The following is a 14620-nucleotide window of genomic DNA, read 5'->3' on the forward strand; positions in this document are numbered from 1 at the left end:
GTGCAACATTCTGGTGCACGCTGTGATTCACCCACCACACAGTCTGCAGCGTAGCGCAGTGCAGACATAGCCTAGGTTTTCACTTGATACTGTATTTCCTTGGGAAGTTAAGGTGTTCATTAACCCAATGAAGCAGACAGCAGCAAGGAAATAATAGGATTTCACTGGGACAATCTAACAGATTATTTGAAAAAACTTCAGCTTCCTGACAACTGCCATATAAAAAGCTATCTTTCACATCTGAACACAAAGGAATAATTTGTAGCCAAAAGAAGTTGCAGTGTTTTTTTAAAGTAAGTTGTCTTACACGTATCTAGGCCCTTATGTGAAAGAGGAACTGCTGAACATCTCAGCTCTACTTAAAAACCTTGAATAGTACTAACTCATCGCCTGCCCAACTTAAGGTTTCAGTTTTTTTAGTAAATGCTTCACGAGTGCCATTATGTTTCTACCTCTGTTTGAGCCAACTGTATGGGATTTTTCAACTTTGCATTTTCTTTTTAGCAAGACACAATGTCAGTCTATTTCCTCTGCAAAGTGAAAACAGGCTGGGTATAGAATAGATGTGTGAGCCAGACAATAAACTGCATGCTTAATGGTATTATGAAATGAAGACTAACAGGTTATTATGAAAACAGGAGATGAATGGAGAAAGGCACTAAGATATACAGTGGTCTGTTGAACGTTCCTTATTTAACGTCCACAGGAATTTCAAAAAGCTTGATTTAAAATAAATTAAATAAATAAATAAATAAATAATTGACACACTGAAAAAACCCTCACTTATAAGAAATCAGTATGTTTTTTGGCCTTGGAGGAGAATTGCATACAGGAGCTAGTCAGCAACTCCAGCAAGTAGCAACAGGACCAGCCAAAGCAGGGACTTTTTTCAGCTTTGGACATTCCACTCAGAACTGTAGGAAGTTCTCGGACTCTCTATTCCTTGGGCAGGTAGCCTGTTTACTCAAACTCTTCACACTCTCCAGTCTCTTCACCTCAGCTTCACTCCATACCTGCCCCTCCTTACCTTCTTCTCCCCTGCCCTGTCCCCCTTTCTCTCCTTCCCTTTTTTCTTCTTTCCATTTAGCTGATCCATTCCTAAGTACCACTCCCCCACTGCCAGTCATGGAACATACTTGATGTTTGCTACCATCAAATTGTTTAGTCTCCTTGTATGTTATATCCCTTCCCCAACCTTGTGTCTCTCTTGTCCATTTAGATTGTGAACATTCTGGGGCAGGAATCATCTACTACTCTATACATTTATATAGTGCCTAGCATAATAGGGCCCCATTCTCAGCTTGCCCTTAGGCACTACCATAATAAACATGGTAATACGTAACTTGAGCCAATGTGTGTTTGGAAAAACATCACAGATTATAGAAACATGCTTTTAGAAAAAGAGTAACATTTCTGTCTCTTTATTAAAAAGTGACAAGGATTCTTCTCTTCCAATGTTCTGTAGCTTCTCTTTCTGATTCATCTTCTTTCTTTGTAATAACCACCAGAATTCATACAGAGATTTTTCCATTTGTACACCTTCAGCTTCTTTGTATGGAATGATTTAGCAGTTTTATTTTATGAAAGGATAAGGTCTCTTCAGAGGGGAAAACCTAATCTTCCTACATTAATAAAAAATGTTGCATTACCTTTCATCACTTTTAAAATATGGCTCCACAAAAGCTTTCTGCTTGGTTTTATCTTGTTTATTTTCATGCTCTGTAAATAAATAAAAACATGCCATAAGTCTGTTACTGAATTGCCTAGACAGAATGACCATAAAATGATTGAGCGAGATATACTGCACAAATTGCATAAAACTATTTTAGTCAACCATTATGGAACTGAACCAAAACCACCTGTAGATTTTTCAATTTTAATATTTCACAATTATCTATTTGTCCTCTCGTGCTGAATGACAGCACTGAGATCAAGCTTCATGAAATACATAATCTGCTTTGAGGCAACAGATACAATATACTTGCAGTACGAGAAGCATGGAATGGGTGAGCAAGAGGATTAAAATAGTGTGTAAGTGAAAAGTAAAAAGATAATAGTAGGAGATGTAAAGTGGAATGAGGAAGATTGGGGAAAAGAGCACAAAGAAGAGAGATGTTGCTAGGATGCAAAGTATTCAAATAGTCTTAGAAAGAGCTCCTTGAAAAAAGAATTATCGCCCCCCCCCACATTAAATTGAGTTAGTAACTGCAACCAAATCAACTCACTAACACCAAGAATCAGTGATTCCTAGAACAGGCATCCAACTGTACAGCCCCTATGTTAACTTCTGCGATGCTTCCCTGCTTCTGTATGAATGCTAAATGAGTTACTTAATGCAGTAGTTTTTAAATAGCTCTCTATTCTCTTAAAATCCTGGAATAGTGAATGAATTCCTTTGAGTTTCTGATAAACAAAATAATCACTTATTTGGTATATTTCTTTTTCTAGTGGGATTGTGTCCCAGTTAAGAAGATAGGTTCTTGTTTAGTTTGACCAAATTATTAATAGTATAATTAAAGGAAAAACAAGTGTACTACTTACTCATTAGTTTGCTTGCTGATAACACTTCCTCATTTTCCTCCTCTTCCTCAAGAGGATTTTCTTTTTCATCACATGCTGAAGAACTATCCTCTTCCAGACACGATTTATATTCTTCATATGATGTCCGATCAAACATTTCTGCTAAGCTATCATTCATTTTTCTTTCTCCCTCTGTAAAAAAGGTCAGAATGAACATCCAAATCAGTCTTTCAACAAAACATATTTTTGGTGGAACATTAGTCAAAAGAACAGGGTTATACTATACTTCCAGCTCTGTCACTATCTCGCTACAGCAGCTTGGTCAACTCCCTTAATTTGTGTGCGCCTTGTTCTTCATCTTTTAATATGGATTCTGCTTTCCTACCTCAGAAAGATACCTTGATTGATATAAGTGTATAGACGAAAAAGTGATTTCACAATAATAAATCCTCAACCGTAGCACTGCATGAATGAAGATATTTTGTTGATAGCTGCTATGGTGGAGTTATCCAAACACAAATATCGTTATTCTTTACTGGTGAATGATAACAGACCTCCATCTGACTTAGATATTTTAAATATAGTCAAATTGATTTATATACGACATGAAATAATTTTTATATATATCTTTATAAAATCACACACGCACACATTATAATTGTATATATTTAGCATATTAAAAATGAGATCTTTCTACAGATAAAATAAGTTTGATAGGGTCAATAATGGGGTATTTTTTGTGTCATGACAGTACTTAAATATTTAACATGTTTATTTCAGGTTAGACAAGTACTATATGAGGTATATTTAATTTGTTTAAAGAAGTGTAGAAAGGAAGCACAATCTTAGCCATAAACTATGAACCCTATCCAAGTCTTTGACCTCAATATAAAGTCTTCTATTGACTTCAACAGAAAATGGTTTAAACCATCATGATAAACTTGTAATAGTTACCTCAATGCTACCGTAATGCTACAAACCAAACTATACTGTATCATCAACCAATTTTCAATCAATTTGTGAAGAGGAGAAAAATACATACTTGGACTGCTTTCTCCTTTCTGCTCTTGGGTTTTCATTTTTAATAGCATGCTTTCACTAACATATGTGTAGTCCATGTCAGTCTCTCCTCCTACTCTTGATTGAGAGCCTTCCTGAATAAATGAAGTATAATAATGGTAATCACACTTAAAAGTTATAACAAATTGACATATTTCAGTCTCATATCAGGTACCTGAAGTTTCTTTACACTGCAGTGGTTCTCAAACTTTTGTACTGGTGACCCCATTCACATAGTACGCCTCTGAGTGCGACCCCCACCCCCATAAATTAAAAACACTTTTTTATATATTTAACACCATTATAAATGCTGGATGCAAAGCGGGGTTTGGGGTGGAGGCTGCCACCTCGCGACCCCCTGCGGGGTCCTGACCCCCAGTTTGAGAATCCCTGCTTTACAGAGACAATTCAGACAAGTCTCCCAAAGAAATTTAACAAGTTCCCCACTACTGGAGCTAAGAATCTACTGATAAGTTTTTCACAGTTGTCTTCTGAAACTAACATCTGCATGGCAGAGATACAGAAACTTGTTGCTAATGCCAGGTTATACAACTGGATTTGAAACCGGGGTAATCTGGCGAACATCACTAATCACTGAGATCACATTCTACAGGTTCCTTCTGTAAAGTTCTATGAAAGGAAAATGTATTTATGGATGCATAAAGCAATTCATCAAACTGTCAAATCTCATGGAAACAACACCTGCAATTACATGAAGAATCAATACATTTGCAAACAAATTAATCTTTTAAGACAAGCAAGAAGGACAAAAACAATTACCATTCAGGAAAACACTCAACAAGGCGCTTCCTTACGGACTAAGTGTCAGCAATCCAAATAAAGTTAATACAGTCAAGTCTTGTAAGTCTCCAACTATTTACAATATAGAGTTCACAGTGAACACTTACAAAAGACAAATTGCATAATTAAGAACATTCTTTAATTTTTTTACAAAATATTTTAGTAATGACTGTTCCCTTTTCCACAGCTACTGGAAAAGCACTCAGAAGAATGTGGTACTAACTTTGTAATGGATAATGGAGAGCTTTGGGAGATAAGTTGAGGATCTGCTTTGCAAAGTTTTGTTTTAAAAATAAGTAAAATGTATTTGTAATGTTTAAGCCTACTCTTGGCATTTTTTCTAAACCATGATTTATATGTGCAGCCTAATATCAAATTAACCTAATTTATGCTTTTTTAAAAAGTTAAGTTTATTATTTATTTTATGGGACAAGAGGGTGTGACTCAAATTTCTGCTTACCTTGGTGCCAATAACCGTAATATCCATTTTGTACTGGGAAAGGTCTGCTCCTGGATCTATACTCCACTGCATATTTTCTAAGGATGGTTTATCTTAGATGTGGGGATACAGGAAGCAAGAGAGAAGAGAGAAATCAGAATCAAACTACTGACATCTAATGCCAATCTTAGGTGTATTTCCTTTTTAGCTATTCATTATTCTTTTAGGCTTGATTTTTCTCATAACAAGGTTGAAATAGTGCAGAGTAAGTACACTAATCTGATCTAATTTAGTTCGGATATAAAGAATTTTAAAATAATTCTTTAGATTTTTCTGTATATTCACTGTATACACTGTTTCTGTAATGATGCACTCTCTTTTGTATAGTACGTATAAATATCATGATCTTAAATAAGGATAATATTACAATAATTGGTCTGTGGTCTGTCAGCTCATCCTATCTATTCAATACTGATAATGACAAAAAAAGTAAAGATACTACTAAACAAATAGCTAAGTTGGTGGTCTGAGTTCTTCTGTTTCAGAGTTGGCTCCAAAAGAATACTGCTGAGTGAAGAGTTATCGAGAGAGAGAGAGAGGGAGTGTCAGAGATTCCAGTTAGAAAAGTGAAAATATATAGTATAATTCCTGTAAATAGGGGTATTTTGTAGTAATGCTCTCCATAACTAAAGAACAGGAATTTCTTAGAAAGGATAACGTGAATGCAAACAAACATACAGACAGCCTTAAAGCCAGCTACATTCATTTTAAATGTCTATCTATATATGAGAAGGTTGGTGTACAGTATAACAAACTTATTTTGTTTCAACATCTTATTCATATACTGCAGCAATGTGCTATGTGCACTTATTATACCGTAAAGTAAACTAGATTAAAAAAAATTCTTTCCTGCCCTTAATCTAAAGCCATGAACAAATACTGTCTAGTGAAAACAGAATGATAGGGGACATTATTGATGAAACCTTGATGAAACAGGTATGTTTTCAAAAGTGATTTGAGACAAACGAGGATGGAGTCAGTTAATGTAGAGGTAATTCTAGGAATAAGAGGTGGCATATCAAAGGGCATGAAGTTAGGAGCAGGATTAGAGGAAGGGAACAACAACAACAACAACAGGAGGAGGAGGAGAACAAAAATGTGAACATTCAACTATAGGCATGGGCTGAAGAAAGAAAAATTTTAAGTTACCTTGTTCATTTTGCAGTGGTTTAGTTTTTGTTATTCTACAAGGGTTTGGTTGAAGCACAGATGCCAGCTCACATTCTCCATGTCCTGTCCTGGTTTTCTTTCTAATTGGTTCATGGCCACCAGCAACCTAACAACATACTACAATTTTAACATTTCCCAGACTTTAAACACAACATTTGGAAAGGAAAAACATAAAATACATATTTCCCTCAGATGCAACATACCTTCATGTCATCAAAAAGTAGTTCTGTCTCCACTGTGTTCGGCAATGATGGAATTTTGAAAGCAGAGATTTCTTCTTTTATTTGCATCAAAGGTTTATCATCTGGACATGTTTTGCCATGTGACTGGAGAATCATCTCCTGTACATAGGGATCTTCTTGTGACTCTTTTCCTGACAAATAGCTTCCATTGTTGCTATTTTGGATGGATGAAGAACCCTTTGGAATGGGCTTCACCAGCTGTGAAAAAACATCATGCAGCGTGACCTCTCTTAGTTTATTTTTACAGATCTCATCACTTCTTGAGCTTTTTTCTTGACAGTGAATAGCAGAAAAACGATCAGACAGGTCCAGAGGCTTATCAATTATATGATCTCCATTAACAGGTTGAAAGTCTGCTTGAAAAGGGGAAGAGTTTTCTTTGTTGAAAGATGTTTTTTCACAGCTAGTCACAAGCTCATCTTCCGTTTTCTTTCTTTTAGCATATCTATCTGCCACTTGTTTGTGAGGTGCAAGGAGGAAGTCATTCTTGATCATCTCATCTTTACCTGAGCAAGTGTTGACCACACAAGTTATGGATTCATTAACATCGCTTTTCACAACCATCTGCCTACTGGCTGAGACCTGGCTGATAACAGAGTTTACTTCAGCCCCAAGATTAAGTGGTGCAACAAGAGCAACATCTTCAGATTTTGGTCTAACTTTATGAGATCTAGAATTGAAAGTACTGTTGAAAGGGTTTTTTTTGGCATTGGACTTCTGTCCTGTTTCTAAAACAGAAGGGGAAAGACTTGAAGTCAGGCTGTTCTTCATGTTGTTAGATGCTCCGAAAACAGGAGAAGCTACCTGAGAATCCCAGTCTACATCTGGTGGAGTGTTCTGAGATGGATCTGAAAGTCTGAACATATTGAGAGATGAAAGACATACCTTGAGCCACTGGGAAAAATGATTTTTAAAAAATTCAGTCCCCTAAAATATGAGCAATATTCAACAATTTTCAGGCAGCAACTGTATAAATTGAGGGGGAAATGATGTACACTTACCACCATGTATTCTAGTAGCTGAACAGAAAATTAAAAAGTTGTAATGACTTTAGTTTGTTAGGTTTCAGAGTAACAGCCGTGTTAGTCTGTATTTGCAAAAAGAAAAGGAGTACCTGTGGCACCTTAGAGACTAACCAACCGATGAAATGAGCTGTAGCTCACGAAAGCTTATGCTCAAATAAACTGGTTAGTCTCTAAGGTGCCACAAGTCCTCCTTTTCTTTTTAGTTTGTTAGTACAGTATTATCTAAAATTTTAGTAGTTAGTATTAATAAAGGGTTACCTCCCTGAAAGCTGTAATACAGCACTACTCCTGGCTGTATTTCTCATTGGATAAAAAGGAAAGATGAGAAACGAATACTGTTTGTACGCATATAAGATCTGGTCAATGATCACCGTTAAAACCAGAGGACCAAAACTAGGCAAAAACAGATCTGGTTTTCTGTTTCAATGTGACCCTGAGTCCTCTCCTGGCTTCTCTCAAATATGGAAGAGGAATCAACCTGACATAGAAATCTCTCCACCCACAGGCCTTGGCTTTCAATCTATGCAAAGGATGGAAGGTGGACAAGGTCTGGGAGAAAGGCCAATCTAGGTTCTTATATGAATCGTATTACTGTTGAAACTGACTGTTTCAACAGCATGAGACCTATAACCTCGTCAATAATGTCTGTGGGGCAGTCAATGGTTCCCTCTTGGGATCTTCAGGTGGCAGCCAGCTCACTCACCAAATGGTCACTCTGATCCATGCTACCTTAGAGAAGAAATTAAGGGAAATGGCCCACCTGCCTGTCTCTTTTCAGCAAAAGTGAACTCCTGGTGCCACTCTACTATCTTACCAGAGTCTGAGGTTGAAGGTACCCCAGAACGCACCGCACAATAGCTAAGGAAATCTCAGAAGTGGGGATTCATTGCCCTAGGATACTTCCCCCTCAAACATTTAATGTCATCTTGGTAAGAAAGAAGTAAAAATCAATGGTTTTGTAAATCTCTCCAAGTCATAAGGAATTTTGTTTGGTTTTTAATAACACTGACCTGTTCGGGTCCATGAAGCCCACATAAAATGAAACTACTGGGTTTTGCAGAGCCCTAACTTTAAAGACAGACACCATATTTTATCAAAACTAAGATTTGATATAAGCCAATTTACCTCTATTCATTTTTATTTGCTATAAATTAAAAAGAAACTCACCCCAAGTTGTCGTCATTTCTTGATGATTCATGAGCTAGCTGTTTTCTGGAATCTTCCCACTGTGGGCTCTGAGGCACCTGGGTCACTGGAATGTTACTTCTAAGAGCATGCAGTACGCTCTGGGACTCCTTGAATGCCATAAAAAGAAAGTACATTTGTATGAAAGAATAGAAAAGAACTAAAATTATAAATATTAGACTTGCAACTTAGAACACCAAAATCCCAAACTAAATAGTTCAATTTTGAAAGTAAGTAGCTGAAGTTTACCAGCCAGCTGTTATACTACTTTAACAATCTGCTTTTAAATAAGCCCTAAAAAAGCGCTTTAAAACTGTTTTCAAGACAGTTAGCTACCATGTTTCATGCATGCAAACCAGTAAAGAACTCATTTCATTTTGTACTTCTAAGAAAAACACTACTCTATACAGATTATTTTACCAACCTCCCCATGGTCGAATCCAAGGGTATGTCTACACTTCAATGTAAGTCAAGGGTTAGTGGGACTTGAGTCATGGACCCACAATTTGAGTATCTACACTGATTGCCAACCCTAGGCTCAAAACCAGGACTCTAGTATCCATAGTGCAGCATGCAGATCCGAGTCTAACCAACCATATCCCAGACTTCTTAGCACTCTCCTGAAATGTGATTGCTCTAGCCCTTTCTTTGTGGCACAGCGTAAGAGAACTTGACTGTCCCACCCTGCACGTTACAGGAAGTTTGAAGCCTACCAACACATCCTGCCAAGCATTTGTTTACCAAGACCTCTCATTTTGGTCTGCATGCTCCCAGCAACCAAAGCCAGCAATATATAGGCGGCGCCATTTGAAGAATTTCTCTTACATGCACTTTTACTCCTGTTTCAGGAAACAGGCAGAGGTTCCATGAGATGCTGGTGGACATTTCTGAGGCATTTTCTGACCCACTGAAGGCACCTGACAGAGCTAATGATGGAGCAGGAGAACACAGACATGGCAGACTTGAACTGGCTGATGATGCTCATGACACTTGGTATAGCTAGCTGCTGCTAACTCCTACATAGACTTACGCTTCTGGGAGCAGGGCCACAAGCACAAACTGCTGGGATCTCATTGTCTTGTAGATCTAGGATGACGAGCAACAGGTCCAATATTTTCGCAAGAAAGCAAGCTACATTTCTGAAGCTTTGTGAGCAACTTGCCCCAATTCTCCAGCATATAGACACAGGCATGAGGGTGGCCAGGCTGGCCCATAAACGACTTGCTATAATCATCTGGAAGCTGGCTACCCCAGACTACTATATGTCTGTTGCCAACAAGTTTGGGGTTGGAAAGTCAACTGTGGATAAATTGGTGGCAGAGGTTTCTGAGGCAATCAGGCATGTGATATACCCCACAGTGATGGGCATAAAAGATATTCTGGAAGTAACTGCTGGCTTTGAGAGAACAGTGTTTTCAAGCTGTGCTGAGGCCACTGATGGGCTGCATGTGTCCATACTTTGCCCCCCGAAAAGAACATGAGTACATAAATTGCAAAGGGTACTTCTCCATTGTAATGCAAGCAGCTGTGTACCACGGTGGCCAATTTATGAATGTCAACATGAATTGCACTGGAAAAATTCATGATGCCAGGGTTTTCTGCTGACTGGGAGTCTACATTCATGGACGGGCTATGACACTATTCCCATCAAATGACTGTCATAAATGGAGTTACTGTCATTCTGGGGGACCCCACATGCCCCTGTTGATCTTGGCTTAACTGTACCCTGATATCAGAGGCCCTGGCAAAAGGTTTAATTACACTCTGAGCAGTTTTAGAATGGTTGTTGAATGTGCTTTTGGCAGATAGAAATCCCACTGGCAGCGTCTACAGACCCGTTTGAATTCCAGTGTCATCAATGCTGTGCTCATACTGTGGCTTGCTGTGTTCTTCACAATTTTTGTGAAGCCAAAGGCGAGCCATTTCCCCTTTAATGGACTGCTGAACTGGTATACTCAGCCAGAAAAGTGCACCAACCACAGATGGAGCTGGATGCACATGGGCAACAGAAGTTAGGCAGGCTTTGTGCTCCCACATTACAGACTTGCATGGGCCAATGAAGAGGGAGAATAGTCCCTTTATAAATATGCTTGTTGAGGGGAGTAAGGGTGAGGCGTTGATTGCCATGAAATGTACTTATGAATGCAGAGTAGGTAAGGATACACGTCTGTCTTGGCCAAGCTTGGTGGGAAGGTGTAGAGGAGAGAGTTGTTCCACGGGATGAGGAATGCATTTCCTAGGGATGCAGTCCCGAGTCCCGCTCTGGAGCAAAAACAGCTGACATTTTTGATTCTGGGTTGTGGCAAAGAGGTTGACGGGGGTGCCCCGTTGAGGGAGAAGAAATGTTAAAGTATTGCAGGATGCAGTTCCCATTTTGTGTTCTATTGAGAAGTGTCTGCTGAGTGCGTTGGCAGTAGTGCTGTGGGAGCCTGGTAGATAGGAAGCGATGGTTTGTTATTGATGTTGTATGCACCAATTCCATATTTGGATGGCTTCCATGAAAAGGGAATGTGAACAGGCTCCCCCTTGTATGTTGATGTAGTACATACATACTATGTTTTCTGTTAAGACCCAAATAGATTTGTTCCTTATGAGGGGAAGAAAGCAAAGGCATACTCGCCTCACTGCTCTGAGCTCTAAGAGATTTATGTGTAGGTGCGTCTCTGATGCAGACCACCAGCCTTGTGCTCTGTGTCCCCCTAGATGCACTCCCCAACCAATTAGGGAAGCGTCCATGGTGAGCGTGAGCGTTGGGGATCGTTGCTGGAAGGAAACCCCTGTGCAGAGGTTTTCTGGTCTTGTCCACCAAAGAACATTGGGAGGAGGAGTTAGCAGCGTCCCTAAGGTGTGTCTGTTGGGTTTGAAATTGGAATTGAGCTAGCCCTAAAGTCATCTCATGTGTAGCCTGGCATACTGGACCATGAAGGTGGTGGCTGCCATGTGACCAAGGAGCTGTAGACAGATTCTTGCCTGTGTCCTGGGACGAATAGAGACCGTGTGTATGAGCTGCGGGATAGCAAGGAATCTGTGATATGGGAGCGAGGCTCTGCTCTGGATTGAGTCGAGATGAGCTCCGATGAACTCGATCTGTTGTGTAGGTGACAGGGTGGATTTTTGGATGTTTATTTGGAGGCCCAGGCTGTGAAAGAGGGAGATGGCGAAATGAGTAGCTTGAAGTGCCTTGCCATAGGAGATGCCTTTGATGAGGCAATTGTCCAGGTAAGGGAAAAGCGTGATCCCATGTTTGTGGAGGTGAGCCACGACCCCGGCTAGAGTTTTGGAGAAGTCTCTTGGTGCTGTGGAGAGGCCAAAAGGAAGAACTCTGTATTGAAAATGGTCGTGACAATTGCGAATCGTAGGAAGTGTCTGTGAGCTGGATGAATTGGTATATGAAAATAAGCGTCCTGTAGGTCAAGGGCTGTGAACCAGTCCCCTTGATCCAATGCAGGAATTATTGTGCCCAGTGTGACCATCTGGAATTTTTGTATCCTCACGAATTTGTTCAATCGGCGTAGATCTAGTATAGGCCTCCATCCTCCGGTCTTTTTCTGGGTCAAGAAGTAATGGGAGTAGAACCCTTTCCGTCATGTTGCGTCAGCAATTCCACTGAGCCTAGCTGGAGAAGGTGAACCACGTCTACGCGAAGTAGGTGCTCGTGAGAGGGGTCCGTGAAGAGGGACAGGGAAGGGTAGGAGGATAGGATATGAATGGGATAGAGTAACCGGACCGAACTATTTCAAGGACCCAGCAGTCCTGTGTAATACGCTGCCAGGCATGTTGGAAACTCTGGAGGCGGTGGCCAAATGGGCAAGTAGGCTGTGGAATCAAGGAGTGGTCGCTCGACCAATGTTTCAAAATTGTTGTTTGTTCCCGGATGGGTGGGAGGTGGTTGCTTGAGCTTGATTTTGTCTGCGCTTAGGGGGTCTAGAGCGATTCCTCTTTATGTCATATGGTTTAGGTTGAAGCCGATAATATTGTTGTGTGCGCAGTCTTTGGTAAGGTTGGTATTGTCGTCTCTTGGGAAGAGATGGGTGAATATGCAGGGTGTGCAGTGTTGCTCTACACTCTTTCATAGTGTGAAGTAGTTCATCGTTTTTTTAGAAAGCAGTTTGTCTTTATCAAAGGGGAGGTTCTCCGCTTTGGTCTGCGGCTCTTTAGGGATGCCAGATGCAGAAAGCCATGAAGATCTGCACATAACCACAGCAGTTGCAGTAGTACAGCCGCAGTGTCCACCGTGTCTAAAGAGGCTTGTAGGGCCATTCTGGAAATCAATTGGCTCTCGCTCAGAATTGATTTAAAGTCCATTCTCCTATCCTCTGAAATGCAGGTGCTAAATTAAAAAAGTTTATTATAGTTATCAAAGTCTTAACTGGGGAGGAGTGCAGAGTAGTTTGCAATCTTGAATTGTAGAGCGGAGGACGTGTAAACCTTGCGTTTAAGGTCCTTATCTTGCAGGGTGGGCCAATATTGTGGCTGTTTTGTCCTTTGTGCGACTGTATCCATGACGAGAGAGTTCGGTTGTGGGTGAGAAAATAGGAAGTCAGCATCCTTAGCAGGAACATAGTATTTACATTCGGCCTTTCTGCAGGTAAGTAATAAAGAAGCTGGAGTTTGCCAGAAAGTGTCAGCTGGTTCCTTGAGTGCTTCATTTATAGGGAGCGCGATCTTTGAGGTGCAGAGGGTTGAAGGATTCTGAGGAGTTTGTGTTTGTCTCCTGAACCTCTTGTAGGGGGATGTCTTGCCTGAGTGCCACCCCCTTGAAAAGCTCTTGAAACTATTTACAGTCATCCATGTTCTGTGGAAGCGGGCGGAGAGGGCTCCGTCTGGAGCAGATGGAGAATTAGGGTTCAGTGAGCCAGGATATGGTTCATAGCTCATGTTCTCAGGAGGGGGTTCAGGTACTCTAGAAGTGGACAGATCTGGAGATCGAGGCACAGATGCAGGTAGTGGTTTCGTGGAAGAGGTCTGAGGATGAGTGGTAGGAGGATGTGGCCAAGGGTACCACTGAGGCCAAGGCATAGGGTAGGAGAACCCAGGTGCCATCCAAGGGGGGGCGAAGTAGGGAAACTGAGGCTGGTGGCTGAGGACCGTAGCCTGAGGTGGAAGAGGGTCCGGTGGAGGAGGACAGGCAGGTGGGGAGAACTCTGCCTGCTCCTGTATATCGGGTTCGCTGTCAGTCAAGGTAGCCAGTTCAGGTGGTGAGAGCGGCTGTTCGAAGAGTGAGCTCTGTGTATCCAGGAGCAGAGTTAGGCTCAGGTGGCACTGAGAGATCACACTGAGTGAGGAACTGCTGCTCCTGCTCCCTGGGCTGAGCTGAGCCAGGACTGTGCTCTAGCACATTCACAAGTGAAAGTGAAAGCGTCACCAGTGCCGCGCGTCTGTTGGAGGTGCCCTGCAGGGTGTTCGCTGCTGGTGCCGGGGCAAGCTTGGCGCCGATATTCTTCCTGGCACTGTGGCTATTTTTAGCGTGGAGGAGCTCGGTGCCATGGAGATCTTCCCAGTATGGAAGGTCAGGTTCCTGCCTCTGCGGGAGCCGCGGCTGAGGCTTTAGAAAGGAGTTGAGGTGCCTGCCTGCGGCGCTGTCAGCACAGAGAGTAAGGATCTCGCGGGAGACCCTTTACCTTTGTCAGAGTCTCTCCTATGAGACTGCTGTGCTTCTTGCCTCTGCTCCAAAGAGGGTGAAGCAACGCTCCCAATGGTTTGGATCTGGCCGGGGAGCATGTAGGAGCAGATTTAACTTTCCCCGTCTCCGAAAGTGGCTGGAGGGATTTTTCCATCAGAAGCATTTTAAGCAGCAGGTCCGTGTCGCGCCGAGCCCTTGATTTGAGGCTTGTACAGTGGAGGCATTTTGCGGGAATGTGGATTTCCCCAAGGCACTTCACACAATGTGAGTACCCATCGGACCGTGGCATGGAGTCCTGACAGGAAACACACTTTCTGAATCCTGAAGCCCCAGGCATTGTGAACTAGAAATGGCAGGGGAGAGTGTCTCAGCAGGAGACAAGCCTGAAGCGAAAAGTTTTTTTTTTTCCTTTCAATTAAGTAACTAAACTATGTAACTACACTAAAGGAAGGGCAACAATTGGGATGTAACTAATAACTATTTCTATATTCTTTGT

At 41.3% G+C, this 14620-nt stretch overlaps 1 protein-coding gene across 8 annotated transcripts in view; it reads right to left on the minus strand.

Annotated features, from left to right (window-relative positions):
- Positions 1-14620, minus strand: part of RBBP8 (RB binding protein 8, endonuclease) — a 73736-nt gene that overhangs the window by 9339 nt on the left and 49777 nt on the right. For all 8 annotated transcript variants that reach the window (XR_012157245.1, XM_073331402.1, XM_073331403.1 and 5 more), the window contains 7 exons: positions 8484-8611; positions 6253-7147; positions 6029-6155; positions 4841-4932; positions 3563-3674; positions 2542-2712; positions 1650-1719 (listed from right to left, as the gene is read on the minus strand). Coding sequence is in view for 7 of the 8 variants with exons in the window: in XM_073331402.1 (XP_073187503.1) it covers positions 1650-1719; positions 2542-2712; positions 3563-3674; positions 4841-4932; positions 6029-6155; positions 6253-7147; positions 8484-8611 (1595 nt within the window). In the remaining variant the exon portion in view is untranslated. The remainder of the gene's footprint in view (positions 1-1649; positions 1720-2541; positions 2713-3562; positions 3675-4840; positions 4933-6028; positions 6156-6252; positions 7148-8483; positions 8612-14620) is intronic.

Source organism: Lepidochelys kempii, chromosome 2 (genome assembly GCF_965140265.1).
Source record: "Lepidochelys kempii isolate rLepKem1 chromosome 2, rLepKem1.hap2, whole genome shotgun sequence".
NCBI lineage: Eukaryota > Metazoa > Chordata > Testudines > Cheloniidae > Lepidochelys > Lepidochelys kempii.